This window comes from Hemitrygon akajei, unplaced genomic scaffold (assembly GCF_048418815.1).
Source record: "Hemitrygon akajei unplaced genomic scaffold, sHemAka1.3 Scf000063, whole genome shotgun sequence".
In the NCBI taxonomy this organism is placed as follows: Eukaryota; Metazoa; Chordata; class Chondrichthyes; order Myliobatiformes; family Dasyatidae; genus Hemitrygon; species Hemitrygon akajei.
Window position 1 is genome coordinate 1,375,486 of NW_027331949.1, and position 21,061 is coordinate 1,396,546.

The following is a 21,061-nucleotide window of genomic DNA, read 5'->3' on the forward strand; positions in this document are numbered from 1 at the left end:
AGAGTAGTGAATCTGTGGAATGCTCTGCCACAGACTGCAGAGGAGGACAAGTCCAGGGGTATATTTAATATGGGAATTGATCGTTTCCTGATTGGTCAGGGCATCCAAGGATATGGTGAGAAGGGAAGTGTATGTGGTTCGAGTGGGATCCGGGATCAGCAATGACGGAATGGCGGAGTGGACTGGATGGACTGAATAGCCTCATTCTGCTCCTGTGTCTAATGGTCTTATTGTGGTTATTGGGGATGGGGAAGGGGGTCACTGGGAAATGGGAGGGGCCATTGGCATGCCGAGTGGGTTATTGGGAAAGACCGACAGATCAATGATACTGGAGAATCAGACCTGCTGCCGCTTTTGGGAATAGTGCCTGTAAAGGGGGTTTCTTCTTTTTCTTTGTTACTGTGTATGTAATCAAAATGGCGTCTTTGTTTTGTTAGAAGTAGGAATGCTGGCACCTTTGTTAAAAGTAGGAATGCTGGCGTCTTTGTTATGATAAGTGCTGGAAGCTTGTTTGGGACTGTAAACTGATTGTTGGCGGGGATTTTGGGGAGTCGGCGCGATGGAGTGAGAGAGAGGACGGGATGCTGGAAGCTGGGCGATGGAACGGACCCCGAGTGGGGGTCCCCGGCCCAAGGTTTTCGGTGAGGAGAGGAGACGGAGACAGAGGCGGGTCGAGGAGTTCGGAGGTGATCGAATGGTGGCCAGAAGACTTCAGTAATTGAGCTCCAACGGTTGTGCACGAAGTGGTTTGGACTTTGATAAGTTTGGCGCCTTTTCTTTTTTTTTCTTCTTCATATATACTGTATCGTTAATAATCTCTTAGTTATAGTAATCTTTATAAATTGTACTCATTTAATCGCATAAGGTGTACTGTCTGTTTTTTGGGCGAGGTGGGGACATCACACAGCATCCACACCAGCTGATTACCCAGTTTGGCGGGGCCGAAGGCTGCTCCCCCTAGACTAGAACAAGTTTGAGCGATGCCTGAGGCGACCCAGGAGTTACATGCGAGCCATTAGGATCGGAACGCCGTTCGGACTGAGATGGGATTGTCAAGAGTTGCACAGGGGACACTGGGAATGGAGTGGAGGAAATTCAGAATGGGAGGTGCCATTACGAATGGGGCTGTAATTGTGAACTGACAGCCACCGCCGGGATTGGAGTTGGATTGACTGGGAATGGGACGGGGCCACTCAGATTCGGCACAGTCATGGGATTTAGGGAGAAGTCCATGGGAATGGGAAGGAGGATGCAGTGGGGGTGGGCAGGAGTCACTGGTGATGGGGCAGTCACGAGGAATTGTAGATGGTCATTGAGAATGTGTTTCGGGGACTTTGGGAGTGGGGGCGGGGTTTATCGGGAATGGGGCAGGGACATTCTGAATGGAGTAGTTCAAGACAGACAATGTGAGTGTGAGGGGCAACGGGTGTCACAGCCACAGACGATGCTGCACACCAGATTCAGCATTTGTGCTCTCCTGAATATACACATTATTTCACGACAGTACTGTATTTACCTCCCTTCTTTTGCTGTCAGTTCGTTTGGATATGGCCCAAGTGCGGCGAGAGAGAGACACTGAAGCGCTGCCTGGTCCGCGGCTGTGACAGTGGGGAGTAGGGCGGAAGTTAACCGGACGTGTGACAGGTGCGACTCGGAATATGAAAGGGGTCATTAGGACAGGGCTCTGAATGGGAATGGGACAGAGTGGTTGCGAATGGGCGAGTGCTCACCGAAGGTCGGAGCAGGTCCCATTGGGAAAGGGATGGGGCGATTGGGAATGGGGCTTTCCTTAGCAATTTCCTCACCGACGTCAACTGTTCCCTTATCCTGACTCTCCCCAGATGCAGCTGAACGGCACCCAGTTGCCAGACGTCTGCCGGGACTATGACAACATAACGGAACTGCCCAACTGCAGCGACCACGATCAGATCCACCGACTGCAGCTGGCCTGGCACAGCGTACAACTGGGCATCGGCCTCCCGCTCAACGCCGTGGCTCTCTGGGTCTTCATCTGCCTCCTGGGCCTGCGGACGGTGGTGACGGTGTACCTGGTCAACCTGGCCGCTTGCGACCTGCTCTTCACCCTGGCGCTGCCCCTGCGGATCTACTACTTCACCACTGACCTCTGGCCACTGGGCAATGCGCTGTGCCAGCTGGGGGGCTCGCTCTTCCAGCTCAACATGTACGGCAGCTGCCTCTTCCTGGCGGCCATCAACGTCGACCGCTTCCTGGCGCTGGTGCACCCCCTCCACTGTCAACCCCTGCGCCGGCGCCGGGTGGCCTGGAAGGTGTGCGGGGTGGTCTGGGCGCTCATCGTCCTGGGGTCCATCCCCGTGGCCCTGGCCCACGACACCAGCTGCTGCCAGAGCGCCAACTCCACCGTGGAGGTGCGCTGCTTCGAGAGTTTCTCCAAGCGGGCCTGGAAGATGGAGCTGCTGCCCCTCGTCGTGCTGGCGGAGATCCTGGGCTTCCTGCTGCCCCTGTCAGTCGTCCTGTACGGCTCTGTCCGCATCCTGCACGCCCTGAGCCGCAGGCGGGGGGGAGGCAGGCAGGGGGAGGGCGAGGTCCGGAGGAAGAAAGTGCGCCTGCTCCTGCTGGCCAACGCCGCCATCTTTGTCCTGTGCTTCCTGCCCTACAACCTGCTGCTGGCGAGCTACGCGGGGCTGAGGGCCAAGGACGCAGGCAACACAGTGTTGAGGTCCAGACTCCGCTACGTCCTCCAGATCACCATGCTCTTGTCGAGCTCCAACTGCTGCCTAGACCCGTTGGTCTATTATTTTAGCACAGAGGGCTTCCGGGCTACCTTCCGGCGCAAGTCCCTCGGCCCGACCTTTTCCAGGACTCCGGGCCAGGGGCGATGGACACTCCTGCTACCGTCCAGGAAATGGCATGACCGGGCCAGGTCCTCAATCCCCGGATCGCCCCCTGTGCAAGTCCAAGTTGTGAGCAAGAACGAGGGGCTGGAGAACGGGGAGGTTAAAGAGGAGACGGGAGGAGTGCTTGTAGACTGTGTGGGTGGGTGACCCTTTGATCCCACGATCCTTTTTGAGCCAGCCATTACTGTTCAATCTTACTCTCCCAATGAGTCCCACTCTTTCCCACTCACTCCTCTTGTCCACACCCCCAAAGAACCACCCTCCACCATTCACTCCTTCCCACTCCCTTCCCTTGTCCACACTCCCAAAGAATGCCCTCCAATTCTTCAAATTCACTCCCACTGTCCGCTCTCAACAGGCAGGTACCTTTACCGTCAGAAAAATGTATACAACATACATCCTGAAATTCATTTCCTTCGCAAACACCCACAGAAACAGAGGTGTACCTCAAACAATGAATGACAGTTAAACCTTTGAACCCCAAAGCCCCCTCCTATGCACAAGCAACAGCCCTCACCACACCCCCACTCCCATGAGCAAAAAAGCATCAGCTCCTTCCATCGAACATTCAAGGGGGTGCAGCAAAGCATCAATAAAGACAGATGTGCAGTACTCCAAAGGCCAGTGGTAGTTCGACATACCATATTATTCTCCTTAATAAGGGAAAAAAAGAGGGGTCCCCTGTTTCACAGAGAGAAGGGAGTCAGAACAAACATCACACTGATTCACGATGTTAGAAGTCTGTTGCGTCGCTTTTTCCGAGCTCTGCTCCCTGACAGTCAGGCCCAGCAAGGTGCAGGTCTCCAGACACACAGACCCCACCCCGGCAGCTGACCGCTGCTCCCGATGTTCTGCCACGGTACTTCAGTCAGGTGCTCCGGACCAGAACCACAAAATTCTGGCAGTCTGAAGGCGTGCTAGTCTTCCTCGGGATATCAAAAAGCAGCTGGTCCTAAGGCCTTGAGAGCGGGTCCCATTCCCGCAAAGAACTGAAGACAGGGTGCAACTCCGGAAAAGGGAAAAAGGAGATTTCAAAGATAGAAGTAGAGCTGTTTCCAAAGAGACAAGCAAAGGAGTCACAGTTTAGCACCATCTTGACTTCACCCCGCCCCTCTGCTCTTAAAGGAGCCCAACAACCCCTAATCACTCCAATTGCACACACTCCCAATGACCCAGCCTACCCTATCAGTCTGCACTCCCAATATATCCCCCACTCACAATACACAGCAGCCCTTTCTGTGCACTCCACCACCCATGCTCGTAAAGAGTCCAACCCTTTCCACGACCACAGGCACTCCGAACGCTTCCTGCCCACTACCGATGACCCAACAGACACTGTGTTGACTGCAGATCGAAATCACTCAGAGTCTGACGGTAGGGGTGCAACATGCATTCACTTAGCTGGACTGGTCTCAAAGTGCGTGAGACAAAAACAGAGATAAAAAATAGGCAAGTCAATATAGTTTCCAGTGTCTGCAATCACATCAAATACTTCTGAGACTTTTCATTTGGATGTGGTCCAATTGATTTCAGGTATTATCAGCTATAAGGAAAGATGGGACAAACTTGGATTGTTTTTTTGTGTGGATTTTTGGAGGCTGAGGAGAGACATGTAAGAGCAGGATAGAAAATGGAATACAGTGTTGGGAAATGTACAATAATGCATTTTGGTATAAGGAACAATAGTGCAGATTGTTATCTAAATGGGAAGGATATTCAAACATCAGAGTTACAGGGGGACTTAGGAGTTGACATGCAAGACTCCCAGAAGGTTAATTTAAAGGTTGAGTCTGTGGTAAAGAAGGAAAATGCAATGTTGGCATTCACTTCAAATGAATATAAGAGCAAAATGATAATGCTGAGGCTTTATAAGACACCAGTCAGGCTGCACTTGGAATAGTGTCAACAGTTTTGGGCCCATCCCTCAGAAAGGATGTGTTGTCATTGGAGAGAGTCCAGACGAGGTTCACAAGGATGATTCAGCAAATGACGGGGTTAACATCTGAGGCGCGTTTGGCAGCTGTGGGTCTGTACTCACTGGAATTTAGAAGAATGTGGGGGGATCTCATTGAAACCTATTGAATGTTGAAAGGATGAGATGGGGTGGACGTTGTAAGGATGTTTCCTATGGTGGGGGTATCCAGAACTGGAGGGCACAGCCTCAGAATTGAGGAGTGACCTTTCAGAACAAAGGCAAGGAGGTGTTTTTTTAGCCAGAGAGCAGGGAATCTGTGGAATGCTCTGGCACAGACTGCGGTGGAGGACAAGTCTGCATATATCTACGGCGGAAGTTGATAGCTTCCTGATCGGTCAGGGCATCAAAGGTTATAGTGAGAAGGAAGGTGTATGGGGTTTAGGGGTATCCAGAATCAGCCATGATAGAATTGCAGAGCAACCTCGATGGGCTGAATGGACTAATTCTGTCCCTGTGTCTTATGGTCGTATGCTCTAACATTATAGGATTACAGGAGGCTACAATACATCCTTCCTGAAATAAGGGGCCCAAACCTGTTGACAATACCCCAAGTGCAGCCTGACCAGTGTCTTGTAAAGGCTCAGCATTAACTCTCTGCTTTTATATTCTGTAACACTTGAAATGCGTGCCAACACTGCACTTGCCACCTGGACTGAAAATCTTGCTTCTGTGTTGAGCATACAGTCAAAATCTTGGCAGCGGTCAGGTGCTGTACTTTGTGAGCTGGACAGTAAGGGAAAGATGTACAGCGTACGGCATTGCTGCCAGGAACAGTGATATACGAGTAATGGGTGTGGGCCAAAAGCTCCCTAGAAGTTGCATCACGGGTATTCCGAGTGGAAAAGCCTGCAAGTAGCATAATTACATTCATTGCTGGGGGCATAGAGTATGAGACTTGGGATATCATGATGCAGCCATCAACTACTCTGGTCTGGCCATACTTGGAGAATTGGCTGAAGTCCTGGTGGATGATGAGGCTTTATAAGACTCTGGTGAGGCCGCCCCCTTGGGTATCATGAACAGTTATCTAGGGAAAGTTGTGCTGGCATTGGAGAGGGTCTGAAGGAGGTTCACAAGGATGATTCTGGGAATGAGAGGGTTATCATACGAGGAGCGTTTGATGGCTCTGTGTCCGTACTCGCTGGAAATTTAGAAAGGTGAGGGGGGGTAATCTCATCCAAGCCTTTCAAATGTTGAATGGCCCAGACAGAGTAGATGTGGAAAGGATGTTTCCCGTGGTGGGGGAGTCTAGGACAACAGGGCACAAACTCAGGATAGAGGGGCGCCCTTTCAAAACAGTCATGCAGGGAAATTTCTTCTGGTGAATTTGTGGAATTTGTTGCCACAGGCAGCTGTGGAGGCCAAGTCGTTGGGTGTATTTTATGCAGTGATTGATTGGTTCTTGATATGGCATCAAAAGTTACAGAGAGAAGGCCAGGGAATGGAGCTGTGGGCTGGGGGGAGGTTGTTGGTGGGAGAAAAGGGACTAGCCATGATAGAATGACGGAGCAGACTCGATGGGCCAAATGGCCTAATTCTGCTCCTATTCCTCATAAGATTATTAGGGGCAAGTGTCGAGCTGTTAGCCAGCATCATTGCTATATTTTCCCCAAGGTAGAAATGCCAAACAGAGGAGGGAAAATGCGATCTGCGAGGCACGTTTTTTTTTCACAGAGAGGGCAGTGCACGTCTGGAATGGGCTGCCGGATGCAGTGGAGGAAGCAGGAACTGTGGATGTGGTGAAGAGAATGGAGGGATATGGACCATGTGCCCAGCCCTGCACTCCAGACCAGAGTGTTTTGTAGATAATAATAACCACGTTTTAATTTGAAATGTCAGCTTTGTAAAACCCTGGTATCTTTCGTCATTTTGTGAGTAAATAAAAGTTTGTAGTTACGCTAAATCAGTTGGTGGGGTGGGGACACGTCTCCACCAAAGGAGGTGTGAGGTGCTACTTCCCTCCTCTAGCCTGCAGTTCACCCTTGGGCAAGGTGTCGCACCTGCTTAGACCCCCCCACCCGCACTTCACCGCTCCCTCCCCACCCCCGCCACGAGAGCAGGTACTGGATGGTCATATCAGCAAATGGTGCATTACATAGGTCCTGGGTACACGACCGCTGATGCCAGTGACAATCTCTGAACAGGGTTGATAATGGCTGGGGAGTGGGTAGAGGGGGGGGGGGCAGGGTCACCTGCCTTGTAAAGGCATTGCCCAGAGGAAGGCATTAGCAGGACACTTCTGAGGGGAAAATTTGCCAAGAGCAATCGTGGCCGTAGACAGACCATGATTGTCTGTCCTGTAACACAGCACACAATGATGGTGACGAGTTCTGTGTTTTTTCTCAAAAGAGATTAAGTGTCATTAGCATAACTAGTCTGGTGCAACACTGTGGGGCTGGGAGTCCTGTTCCTGCACTACTTTTCTATATTATGTGGAGTTTAACAATGTATGCCTATGATTGCAACAATAAAGTTGAACTTCAAGACTGGGCCAGACTGATTCTGACACTTACCACATTGTGATTTGTCACTTTTGCTGTCACTGAATATTTGGGTTCTCCTCACGCGCAGAGAATCAGCGCTCACGAGGATAACCTCGAGTGATCGTCCGCGGGACAGTTTGAAACAATCCAGGTGCCAGCAGGTATGTCCAAACATCAGAGATCAGAGCAAACACGAGGAAATCTGCAGATGTTGGAAATTCGAACAACGCACACAAAATGCTGGTGGAACACAGCAGGCCAGGCAGCATCTATAAGGAGAAGCACTGTCGATGTTTCAGGCCGAGACCCTTCGTCAGGACTAACTGAAAGGAAAGATACTAAGAGATTTGAAAGCAGTGGGGGGAGGGGGAAATGCGAAATGATATGAGAAGACCGGAGGGGGTGGGATGAAGCTAAGAGCTTGAAAGGTGATTGGCGAAAGTGATACAGAGCTGGAGAAGGGAAAGGATCATGGGACGGGAGTCCTCGGGAGAAAGAAAGTTGGGGGGGGAAGCACCAGAGGGAGATGGAGAACAGGCAGATTGATGTGCAGAAAGAGAGAAAAAAAAACCATGTCACGGATGGGGTAAGAAGGGGAGGAGGGGCATTAATGGAAGTTATAGAGAAGTCAATGTTCATGCCATCAGGTTGCAGGCTACCCAGCCAGTATATAAGGTGTTGTTCCTCCAACCTGAGTTTGGATTCATCTTGACAGTAGAGGAGGCCATGGATAGACATATCAGAATGGGAATGGGACATGGAATTAAAATGTGTGTCCGCCAGAGAAAGCAGGATCTCCCAGTGGCCATAGAAGGAATTCCTCCTCATCTCCATTCTAAGAGGGTGCCCCACCAGTCTGAGGTTGTGTCCTCTGGTCTTGGACTCTCCCACCATAGGAAACAGCCCCTCCACATCCACCATATCAAGGCCATTCACCATTCAATAGGTTTCAATGAGGTCACCCCTCATTCTTCTGAAATTTCGCGAACAGAGGCCCGGAGCCATCAAACACTTTTCATACAACAAGCCGTTCAATCCGGGAATCTGTATTCTTATAGATAAGGTGGATGGGGAGAGGTTGTTTCCTATGGTGGGGCATCCAAAACTAGAGGGTGCCACCTCAAAGTTGAGGTGACCTTTTAGAACAGAGGGAAGGAGGAAATTTTTTTGGCTCTAGAGTAGTGAATTTGTGGAATTATCTGCCACAGACTGCCAAGACCATGTGTATATTAAAGGTGGAAGTTGATAATTTCCTGATTGGTCAGGGAATCAAAGGATAAGGCGAGAAGGCAAGTGTATGGGGTTGAGTGGGATCCAGGACCTTCCAGGATGGAATGGCGGAGCAGAGCTCGATGGGCTGAATGGCCTAATTCTGCACCTGTGTCTTCTGGTCTTCCCTGTACATGATCCGTTCCCTGCATATTAATGTGACTATTCAATAGTCTCAAGTACACTTGTCACATCTGTTTCCACCATACCAACTTGCAGCCCATTCCAGAGGGTTTGCCTGTCAAAAAAAAATCCTGTCTCACACATCTCCTTTAAAGTTTGTTCTGTTCCCTTCTGTAAGATCCTGCCTCACTCTCCTGTGCTCCAGAAAGGCAAAATTCTCACTTATTCAAATTTTCCCTGTCACTGAGGTCTCAAGTCTCAGGTGACCCGGACTGCTGACGATGCTCACCAACATCTTACACAATTGCAAGGTGACATCCCAAGTTCTCTGCTCAATACCGGGGGGTGGGGGGTGAAGATGGTGTTAGAGCCCTGGCTCCCATGAGTTGAGGCACTGAGACAAGGAGCTGGAAGGTTATATCACGATAATGAAACGTTTCTGAGGTTTTGCCGTTTGATCACCATGCCAACGGAAATATGGAAAAAGTGCGGGGAGAATTTAGGAGGCAGTGGCCGGGACTATTTCTTGCTGCGTTTGCAGGCTGATGCCTTCTGCACACTGATTAAATGCTCAAGTTGGTGCAGTCTCTCATAGATTCTATAGTAGATTTATGAGTATCACAAGACAAAGGAGCAGAAGTAGGCTATTCGGCCCATCAAGTCTGCTCGCCACTCCACCATGAGCTAAACTATTCTCTGATCTAGTTCCAATTTCCGGCTTTTTCCCCACATCCCTTGACACCATGGCTAATTATATACCTATCAATCTCCTTAAACACCCTCAATGATCGGGCCTCCACAGCTGTATGTGGCAACGAATTCCATAATTCCTCGACCCTCTGGCTAAAAATAAATTCTCGTCATCTCTGTTTTAAATGGGTACCCTCTAATTCTAAGACTCTGGCCTCTTGTCCTGGACTCACCCATTGCAAGTATGCCCACAAGAAAATAAGTCTCAGGACTGTATATGGTGACAAAAAATGTACTTTGATAATAAACTGACAGTGAACTTTGAACTCTGAAGAGAAACGTTAACAACTCAGACTAGGGAACTGAGTATTGCAGCAAACAAAGTGAATCTCGCTGGCAGTGCCCCACACAGAATGATCCCATTCATTTACAACGTCTGTGCAGAGTCTCAGTCATTAGTGAAAGAACCAGTTAAACCATCAGGTGCAGGTGTGAGGAGGAGGGGCAGGGCATTATTAAACATGAAAAAGGAAAATTTGCACTGGAAGAAGTTGTACCTCAAGCATTTCAAGTCCACCCGGGGCAGTAAAATGATGCACTTTCAATAGTTGTTTTTCAACTGCGGGCACCAGCAGATTTGATTGACTATCCCAGAGCAGGTGTGGATTTATATTATATATACATAGGAACATGTGTTGGCACATTGCCTAGTGGGCAAGGCATCAGACTAGTAACCTGAAGGTCACTGGTTCGAGCCTCAGCTGAGGCAGCATGTTGTGCCCTTGAGCAAGGGCCCTTAACAACACATTGCTCTGCGACGTCACTGGTGCCAAGCTGTATGGGTCCTAGTGCCCTTCCCTTGGACAACATGGGTGGCGTGGAGAGGGGAAGGCCTGCAGCTTGGGCAACGGCCGGTCTCCCATACAACCCTGCCCAGGCCTGTGCAGATCCATGGTCTCTCGAGACCGACGGAAGCCACCACCACATAGGAACATAGAAAACATACAACACAATGCAGGCTGCTCCGCCCACAAAGCTGTGCCAAACATATCCCTACCTTAACACAACCTAGGTTTTACCCATAGCCCTCCACTTTTCTATGTATCCATCCAGGAGTCTCTTAAAAGATCCTATCATTTCCGCCTCCACCACCGTCGCCGGCAGCCCATTCCACGCACTCACCACTCTCTGAGAAAAAAACTTACCCCTGACATCTCCTCTGTACCTACTCCCCAGCACCTTAAAACTATGCCCTCTGGTGCTAGACATTTCAGCCCAAGGGAAAAGCCTTTGACTAGCCACACGATCAATGCCTGTCATTATCTTGTACACTTTTATCAAGTCACCTCTCATCCTCCGTCGCTCCAAGGAGAGAAGGCCGAGTTCACTCAACCTATTCTCATAAGGCATGCTCTCCAATCCAGGCAACATCCTTGTAATTCTCCTCTGCAACCTTTCTATGGTTTCCACATCCCTCCTGTAGTGAGGCGACCAGAACTGAGCACAGTACTCCAAATGGGGTCTGACCAGCATCCTATATAGCTGCAACATTACCTCTCGGCTCTTAAACTCAATTGCACAATTGATGAAGACCAATGCACCGTATGCCTTCCTAACCACAGTGTCAACCTGCGTAGCAGCTTTAAGTGTCCTATGGACTCGAACCCCAAGATCCCTCTGATCCTCCACGCTGCCCAGAGTCTTACCATTAATGCTATATTCTGCCATCATATTTGTCCTACCAATTGAACCACTTCACACTCATCTGGGTTGAACTTCATCTGCCACTTCTCAGCCCAGTTTTGCATCCTATCAATATCCCGCTGTAACGTCTGACAGCCCTCCACACTATCCATACCACCTTCAGCCTTAGTGTCATCAGCAAGCTTACCAAACCTATCCCTCCATTTCCTCATCCAGGTCATTTATACAAATCACGAAGAGCAAGGGTCCCAGAACAGATCTCTGAGGTCACCAGCCTCCATGCAGAATATGACCAGTCTACAGCCACTCATTGCCTTCTGTGGGCAAGCCAGTTCTGGATCCACAAAGCAATGTCCCCTTGGATCCCATGCCTCCTTACTCTCGCTGTAAGCCTTGCATTAGGTATGTTACACTCTGTAGGTTTCAGTGCTAATGTAATGGTTTCTCTGTAGCAGCAGTATTTGGATTATGATTAGGGTTAGGGGCTTTGGAATGTGCACCACCCAATAAGAGGAGTGTTATTTCTTTCTTGTGTGCCTGAGAGGAGGAATTTGTGGTCTTTTGTCAGCGGAAGATGAAGAGAGAAGACACGAGAGGAGCGAGCTGGTACACCGCAGGACGAGTGGACTTGGAGTGAGGGTCCGGGAGTCGACGGTGCTCGGACGAAATCAATGGAAAACAATGAGCTCCCATGTGCACAATAAACTGTTTCATTAAAATAGGCCCTTTTTCTTTTTGTTTTCTGTACTAACACTAGTCAAATTAAGAATTATAAAGCTCAGTTATTTAATTGAATATGGTGTACCATCTTATCTTTCGTGGTACAGAGTTGTAACAGGGGAACACATCATACAGCACCCACACAAACAAGGTTTCGTCTGTTTGGCGGGGGTGGCGATTGTCTTCCCCTAGACTAACACAGCCATCCGAACCTGGGGGTTATATACGAGGGGTGATTTATAAGTTTGTGGCCTAAGATAGACGGAGTCAATTTTAGAAAACCTAGCAAATTTATTTTTCTGCATAGTCCCATCCTACATTTACACACTTAGTCCAGTGGTTGTGAAGCATATGGATCTTGGACCTCCAGAAAGTATCCACAGCAGGGGTGATTGATAGGCTTGTGGCCTAAGGTAGAAGGAGATGAGTTACACAGCTCTCGTTACATGCAAATACAGGTCAACTCTTTGAGTGATTTTGCAGAAAGTTTGAAGTTAATAACTCATCAGCAGTAGATGGATTTTAGAAAGGCATTTACAAGGTACCCTTATTGAGAAAGTAAGGAGGCATGGGATCCAAGGGGACATTGCTTTATGGATCCAGAATTGATGCCCACAGAATGAAAAGTGTACATGGGTCATATTCTGCATGGAGGTCGGTCACCAGTGGTGTGCCTCACGGATCTGCTCTGGTACCCTTACTCTTTGTGATTTTTATAAATGACCTGGATGAGGAAGTGGAGGGATGGGTTAGTAAATTTGATGAAGACACAATGGTTGGGGTGTTGTGGATAGTGTGGAGGGTTGTCAGACCCCACTTGGAGTACTGTGCTCAGTTCTGGTCACCTCACTAGAGGAAGGATGTGGAAACCATGGAAAGGCTGCAGAGGAGATTTATAAGGATGTTGCCTGGATTGGGGAGCATGCCTTAAGAGAACAGGTTGAGTGAACTTACCTTTTCTCCTTGGAGCAATGGAGGATGAGAGTGTATAAGATGATGAGAGGCATTGATCATGTGGATAGTCAGAGGCTTTTTCCCAGAGCTGAAATTGCTAGCACGAGGGTGCACAGTTTTAAGGTATTTGGAAGTAGGTACAGAGGAGATGTCAGGGGCAAGTTTTATACGCAGAGAGTGGTGAGTGTGTGGAATGGGCTGCTGGCGGCAGTGGTGGGGGCAGATACAATACGGTCTTTTAAGAGACTCCTGGACAGGTACATGGAGCTTAGAAAAAATTGAGGGCTTTGGGTAACACTAAGTAATTTCTAAAGTAAGGACATGTTCAGCTCAGCATTGAGGGCCAAAGGGCATGTATTATGCTGTAGGTTTTCTGTGTTTCTATGTTTCTAATGCCACTACAGCGCTGAACTGCATTCCGTTCATTGAGATAGTAGCACTGCAGCTAGTCGGGCACTTCAGCGTACTCCCGCTTTTATTGTAGTATGTTATGAATTGTTAGCTGATTTATTGGCTTCACCTATCACTTTCCAGCTTGTACGGTTTCCTCTCCCACCACACCTTTATTCTGGCCTTTCCCACCTTCTTTTTCAGGCCTGATGAAATGTCTCAACACAACATGCCGACTCGCTATCCCTTTCCACAGACGATGTCTGACCTGAGATCCTCCAGCATTTACTGTGCTTTGCTCTGGATTTTCAGCAGCTGCAAGAATCCCCAGTGTTTAAAACTTATCAGTTGTGTATTTTTGTTGCTTGTTCTCAGCATCTGATGTGCTATGATCTGCACTGGAATATCAACACAATCCTCGTGATTGTTTCTTGATTAACTTGCGGTTGGTACTAATATGGATACATCCCAAAGGAAACATTATTAATAAATAAAGATAACAGTTAATATTACTAATGTAGTTTTAATACAGAAAGATCCCAAAGGATACTTTATTGATCCCAAAGGAAATTATAGTGTCACAGTCACATTACAAGTGCACAGATATACAAATAATAGAATAGCAGTAAAAAACAATAAATAAATAAGTTACCTCAAACAGTCTAACAGGAGGGGGTCATCACTTCCCCAGCGAGAGGTTGACTCATTATAGAGCCTAATGGCTGAGGGTAAGACTGTCCTCATACAGCGCTCTTTGGAGCAGCACAGTTATCTCAGTCTATTACTAAAAGTGCACCCTCTGTTCAGCCGAGGTGGCATGCAGAGGGTGAGAAACATTGTCTGGAATTGCCCCGATTTTCCAGAGGGTCCTTTGTTCTACCAAATGTCAGGAATTTTCTGTAGTGTCGTTTGTGTTGCCATATTGCTAGCTGTGGATATGATTCTAGTAGATGAGCCTCTATAAAGCTCTAAATTTCATTGTGGACAACTGGGGATGAGTTCCCTTGGAATGAGAGTGCAGTCTTTGGGAGTGGGAGAGGGCCGTAAGCAAAGGGGTATAATCACTGAATATGGTTATAACCAGGGTTATTGTAAAAATGGCAAAAGTGGGTCGATGGGAATACAATAAGGGGTTAATGGGGATGGCCAGGGGTCATTGGGAATATGGAGGTGGGACTGGGAATGGGAATTGACAATGGGGAAAAGGGTCGGTTCATTGGTTGTGAGGAGTGCCACTGGGAATGCAAGGTGGGACTATGGCAATGGGAAATGTCACCAGAAACAGGTTGAGTTGCCCACACTTTGATGAGCCCTGTGCAAACGAGTGTTGCAGCTCCAGCAAATGTGAATACACTCAGTTTATGCCAGAAGGTGACTGGCTGATGGGCAATTAAGTGCGTGTGTGCTTGGATTGGGGGAGCGGGGGTGCAGAGTGGCTCTGGCGAGCCAAGGACATGCTGATGCATGTGGACCAGACCCCAGTAATAATTTGGGTCAGGAGCGTAGGGTTGAGTATCGTAGGTAGTGTATAGCAAATGGAAGAATGTAGCGCATGCAGGGTCCTCATGGGGCAAGGACCAGGACTGTGTGAACAGGGAATTTCAGGGTAACTAGGGGCAGGGAAGCCATAAGGAGTAGAGACTCCACTCCTGAGGATCTGAAGGTTTCAGGCACCTGAGTAGAGGCACCACAGAGATTGAATGGAAAGACAAAAAATAATGTAGATAAAAGCCTAGTAATTTCTATGGTGGGGACATGTTCGGCACAACTTTGTGGGTCGAAGGGCCTGTACTGTGCTGTAGGTTTTCTATGTTTCTATGAGAAGAGCCCCGACTACTAGGGCCAAATGATGTGGCAGGAGATCCTTGAATGCAGTGGAAGCCCAGAGGAAGGCATGGCTCAAGTTCTCCAGATCTTGGCCAGGAGGGGACGAAGCCAAGGCTGCAAATGGCCAACGCATTCCCGGGGCGCAGAGGCCAGACTCGTGGGGATGTGAAAGAGAGAATAGGACCAAAACAATTGACCAGGTTCTGTCAAACCTCTTTCTGCCCTCACCCGCCTCACACAACTCTCTCTTTCCAAGCCAATTCTGTGACAGTTTTTGAAAGAGGTGAATGGAACCCAAGACATCAAACATCAGCTGAAAGAATGATCCCTCTCTCACTCACACACACAATTCTCTTTCTCTCTCTCTCTCATTCTCTCCGTTTGTCTATCTCTGTCTATCTGTCCCTCTCTATCTGCCTGCTGTCTGTCTCCCTGCTTGTCTGGCTCTGTCTGCCTATCGGTGTCTCCCCACCCCACCCCGCCCCCCGATCTGTGGACTCCGATTATCTTTGTCCATCTCTGTCCCTCTCCCCCCCATTTTTCTTTTTCTGTCTGTCTGTCTCTCTCTCTCTGCCTGTCCCACTGTCTGTCTGACTCAATTCCCACTTCCCTCCACATACCCCTTCCCCTCCCGCCCCACTTATCACTGAGGCAGACAGACAGACAGATGGAACAAATTTCACACATGCCGGTGAATTAAACCTGATTCTGATTTCTCATCTTAGCCACCTTCGAGAATTCGGAGCCGGGACGCATACCTGGTCGAGCATGCCCACTTTCCTAAGGTCCCAGCATTATCCTCAGATGCGATGGTATGCTTGAGTAAGATAACTTATCTAAAGGAATATCTAAAGGAAGATAACATATTCCACACTAGGCAAGTCTTAACGTCAACAACACCACAGGTCTCTCTGCGGGTTTATTAACAAGGACGGTGAGGGATGGGGGGGGGATGTACCCTGCTACCCATAACAGTCCAGGCACAAATGCACTCGGCCACAGGATGGCAGAGAGCAATCTAATGAGTTACTTCAGCTCCACTGGTTCTTTTGCTAGTCACGATATTCCCAGCCGGAAATTGGAAAAATCCAAGATGGTATTCCCCCCCGCCTCCCCGGCTGTCTGCTCCCTTTCGCTGTGCGCCTGAATGGCACGCTGGCACACTTTCCAGAAACGTACGCCTCTGGGCCCAATGTGCTGCTTGCTACATCAGAAGCTCGCACGTCTGAGCTCCATGGATTATGGTGACTGTCGTCTTTGGGGAGAGATCTCATTTTTATCTACGAGGATGAAAACTGCCCCAGTCTTCAACAGGAACAGGCATCGGTGCAGACCTTGCTAGCATTCTTCCCTCTAAGCTGTGGCCGTGCAGTGTCTAAAATGATTCCGTGCGCAGAGCCTTTCTTGCCGATCAGTAGAATAAAGACAGATGAGAAAGAAAGTTTACAAAACGTTAAAGTTTCTTCCTATGTGGTTATACTCTTCAATCGGTAAATAAATTCAAAGTACGTGATTTTTCAGTCTTCAATCTAAATACATGTTTTCATATTGTACATAGACAAAAGAAACATTTATGGTTCATTTAAAAGAAGACATGAGGTTGCTTTGGCAGTCAAGGTGAAGGATAATCCTATGAGCTTCTACAGGTATATTCAGAGCAAAAGGATAGTAAGGGATAAAATTGGTACTCTTGAAGATCAGAGTGGTCAGTTATGTATGGAACCAAAAGAAATGGGGGAGATCTTAAATGGGTTTTTTGTGTCTGTATTTACTAAGGAAACTGGCATGGAGTCAATGGAAATTAGGCAAACAGATAGTGAGCTTATGGAACCTATACAGATTGAAGAAGAGGAGGTGCTTGCTGTCTTGAGGCAAGTCAGAGTAGATAAATCCCCAGGACCTGACATGGTATTCCCTTGGAGACTAGCATTGAAATTGCAGGGGCCCTGGCAGATATATTTGAAGTATCATTATCAACGGGTGAGGTGCCAGAGGATTGGAGGATATCTCATGTTGTTCTGTTGTTTAAAAAAGGCTCCAAAAGTAATCTGGGAAATTATAGGCTGGTAAATTTGACATCAGCAGTAGGTAGATTATTGGAAGAAGTACTAAGAGATAGGATCTACAAGTATTTGGATAGACGGGGACTTATTAGGGAGAGTCAACATGGCTTTGTGCATGGTGGGTCTTGTTTAACCAATATATTAGAGTGTTTCGAGGAGGTTACCAGGAAAGTGGATGAAGGGAAGGCAGTGGATGTTATCTACACGGACTTCAGCAAGGCCTTTGACAGGTCCCGCATGGGAGGTTAGTTCCGAAGATTCAGTAGCTAGGTATACATGGTGAGGTAGTAAATTGGATTAGACATTGGCTCAGTGGGAGAAGCCAGAGAGTGGTAGTGGAGGTTTGCTTCTCTGAGTGGAGGCCTGTGACTAGTGGTGTGCCACAGGGATCAGTGCTGGGTCCATTGTTATTTGTAATCTAATGTGGTAAACTGGATCAGCAAATTTGCTGGTGATACAAAGATTGGAGGTGTAGTGGACAGTGAGGAAGGTTTTCAAAGCTTGCAGAGGGATTTGGACCAGCTGGAAAAACGGGCTGAAAAATGGCAGATGCAAGGTAATGGAGTTTGGAAGGACAAACCAAGGTAGAACATACAAGGTAAATGGTAGGACACTGAGGAGTGCAGTAGAACAGAGGGATCTGGGAATACAGTTACATAATTCCCTAAAAGTGGCATCACAAGTAGATAGGGTCATAAAGAGACCCTTTGGTACGTTGGCCTTTATAAATCAAAGTATTGGGTATAAGAGTTGGAATGTTATGGTGAGGTTGTATAAGACATTGGTGAGGCCGAATTTGGAGTACTGTGTGCAGTTTTGGTCACCTAATTACAGGAAGGATATTAATAAGGTTGAAAGATTGCAGAGAAGGTTTACAAGGATGTTGCCGGGACTTGAGAAACTGAGTTACAGAGAAAGTTTGAATAGGTTAGGACTTTATTCCCTGAAGCGTAGGAGAATGAGGAGTGATTTGATAGAGGTGTATAAAATTATGATCGGTATAGGCAGAGTGAATGCAAGTAGGCTTTTTCCACTGAGGCTAGCGGAGGAAAAAAAAAACAGAGGACATGGCATGGGTTAAGAGTGAAGGGGGAAAAGTTTAAAGGGAACATGGGGGGGGCTTCCTCACACAGAGAGTGGTGGGGGTGTGGAATGAGCGGCCAGATGAAGTGGTAAATGCGGGCTCACTTTTAACATTTAAGAAAAACTTGGATGAGAGGTCTATGGAGGGATATGGTCCAGGTCCAGGTCAGTGGGACTCGGCCAGGCATGGGCAAACTACGGCCCGGGGGCCATATGCGGCCCGTTAAACTTTTTAATCTGGCCCGCAGAACTTGATGAAATTATATTAATAAACCTTGTTAACGTTTTTTCCCCGCAATTCTGGCGTTTTCCCAATAGATGACTCACTCTATATACATTGACCTTTGTTGAGGTGCAGCGTATTATTCCACATTTGCGCTTTACTCTGACCTCTCACCCCTTCTGTAAAGATGAGAGGAGCTAAGAAAAGAAAAGTGGATAGAGAATGTCGGGTGTTTAATAAGGAGTGGACAACTAAATATCTTTTTACCGAACACCGATCAACTGCTCTATGCCTGATATGCCAAGAGACTGTGGCGGTTTTTAAAGAATATAATATCAGCCGTCACTTTGCCACAAAACATGCCAACTATGCTAGCAACCAGTCAACAAAAGAACGGGAAGCTAATGCTCAGAGGTTGGCAGCTAATTTACAGGCTCAACAAAATTTTTTTCACCGTCAAACTGCCATTCATGAGTCAAGTACCAAGGCAAGTTTTATGCTGTCATTCAAATTAGCAAAGGTCAGCAAGCCTCTGTCTGAAGGCGAGTTTTTAAAAGAATGTATGGTGGAGACAGCAGGTGTATTGTGTCCGGAGAGCAAAGACAAATTTGAAAAAATCAGTTTATCACGCAGGACAGTGACTCGCCGTGTGGAACTGATAGATGAAGATATAACCAGCGACTTAAATAAAAAGGCAGAGTCGTTCACGTTATATTCATTAGCACTGGATGAAAGCAACGATGTAAAAGACACTGCTCAGCTCCTCATTTTTATCCGAGGAATTAACAATACTTTTGAAATAACGGAGGAGTTTTTGACAATGGAGTCTCTGAAAGGAAAAACACGGGGAGAGGACTTGTATGACCGGGTGTCTGCTGTCATCGAAAATATGAAGCTCCCTTGGAGTAAACTTATCAACGTCACCACAGATGGATCTCCTAATTTGACAGGGAAAAATGTCGGCCTGCTGAGGAGAATACAGAATAAAGTGAAAGATGAAAATCCTGACCAGGATGTTATTTTCCTTCACTGCATCATCCACCAGGAATCTCTATGTAAATCGGTATTACAGCTGAATCATGTTGTGAATCCTGTCATAAAACTTGTCAACTTTATACGTGCAAGGGGACTTCAGCACCGTCAGTTCATCACGTTCCTGGAGGAAACTGATGCGGATCACCAGGACCTACTTTATCACTCCCGTGTCCGCTGGTTAAGTTTGGGCAAAGTGTTTCAACGAGTATGGGAGCTCAAAGAGGAGATCGGTGCATTTTTGGAGTTACTGAGGAAGGCCGGCGAATTTCCTGAGCTGAGCAACAAGAGCTGGCTTTGTGACTTTGCGTTTGCTGTGGATATATTTTCACACATGAATGAACTGAACGTGAAGCTACAGGGGAAGGATCAGTTTGTGCATGACATGTACACAAACGTGAAAGCCTTTAAATCCAAGCTGGCTTTTTTCTCCAGGCAAATTTTGAATAAGTTATTCACTCATTTTCCCACACTCGCCACGCTGGAAGAGGCCGGCGCAAATGTGAAAAAATACAGCGAGTCACTGGATGCGCTGCACAGAGAATTCTGCCGTCGCTTTTCTGATTTTGGAAAAAATTGACAAGTCACTTCAGTTGGTGGCCTGTCCCCTGTCACAAGATCCTGAAACAGCACCAGAGGAGCTACAGCTGGAACTGATCGACCTTCAGTCTGACCCCATCTTAAAAGAGAAGTTCAACTCTCTTAAACTGAATGACTTTTATGCTTCACTTGGTAAAAAGGTGTTTCCAAACCACCGGAGGACGGCACAGAAGATGCTGGCGTTGTTCAGCTCGACCTATTTGTGTGAACAGGCGTTCAGCGTCATGAACATCAACAAAGCCAGCCACAGATCCAAGTTAACTGACCAATACCTCAGATCCATCCTGAGAATCGCCACAACAAAACTAAATCCAGACTTTGATGCGCTGGCTAAAAAGGGAGACCAACAACACTGTTCCCACTGAAATTAAAAATAAGTTTCTTCGTTGTGCTATGTAAAAAATGCATTTGAAAATATTTTTTTCAATAAGCCTTACACGTTACATGTTATTTCTGTTAAGTGATGGACATGAGTAGTCCGCAGGCGCACGTACGTTCTCAAAATAAAAAATGCGCTCCAGATCAAATAACGCGCTCCGCATACTGGCGCGCTGTCACTGTTCTGTCCTTGTGCTGGTCGTTGTTGAGTTTTGGCACAGGGGACAATTGAATAAGAAGGAGCAGGACAAGTAGACCTGCATCTCCTACCGTTTTTGAAATAAAGACAGTCAGGAGAGTGATGATGATAATATCTTGAAGGATAACAGAATTTTCAGTGCTTTAAAATAATAACTGTTACAATTTTAAAAAAGCTGTATTTTATTCATTTAATTTTCAGTGTTTTAAAAGTCATTTCAATAAATAGCTAAATACCATGGGACTTCAAAGACAGATATTTTGTTGCGTTCCTCAGACATTGTCAGCTATCTCCATGCGCCCTCTGCTGTGCTTGGACCACCACTTTGCTTTGCCGCACTTCACTCCCTGTACAGCCTGGATTCGACTGATTGAGGGCGGCCGATCCTGTGATTCTTCCGCTTCACGTAAGAAACGGGAGGACTTCTGTCTCCGTGGTGCGGAGAAGGCCCAGTCTGTTTCCCATGTCAGGA

At 47.5% G+C, this 21,061-nt stretch overlaps 1 protein-coding gene across 8 annotated transcripts in view; it reads left to right on the plus strand.

Annotated features, from left to right (window-relative positions):
• Positions 1-11,840, plus strand: part of LOC140721874 (lysophosphatidic acid receptor 5-like) — a 100,021-nt gene extending 88,181 nt beyond the window's left edge. For 4 of the 8 annotated variants that reach the window (XM_073036698.1, XM_073036699.1, XM_073036697.1 and 1 more), the window contains exon 3: positions 1,842-7,337. In XM_073036698.1, the coding sequence (XP_072892799.1) occupies positions 1,842-3,023 (1,182 nt within the window). In that variant the 3' untranslated portion in view covers positions 3,024-7,337. Of the gene's footprint in view, positions 1-1,841; positions 7,338-7,422; positions 7,496-11,688 lie in introns of those variants that run through there. The other 4 variants (XR_012097493.1, XR_012097496.1, XR_012097494.1 and 1 more) reach the window with 2 other exon arrangements.
• Positions 11,841-21,061: the final 9,221 nt, after the last annotated feature.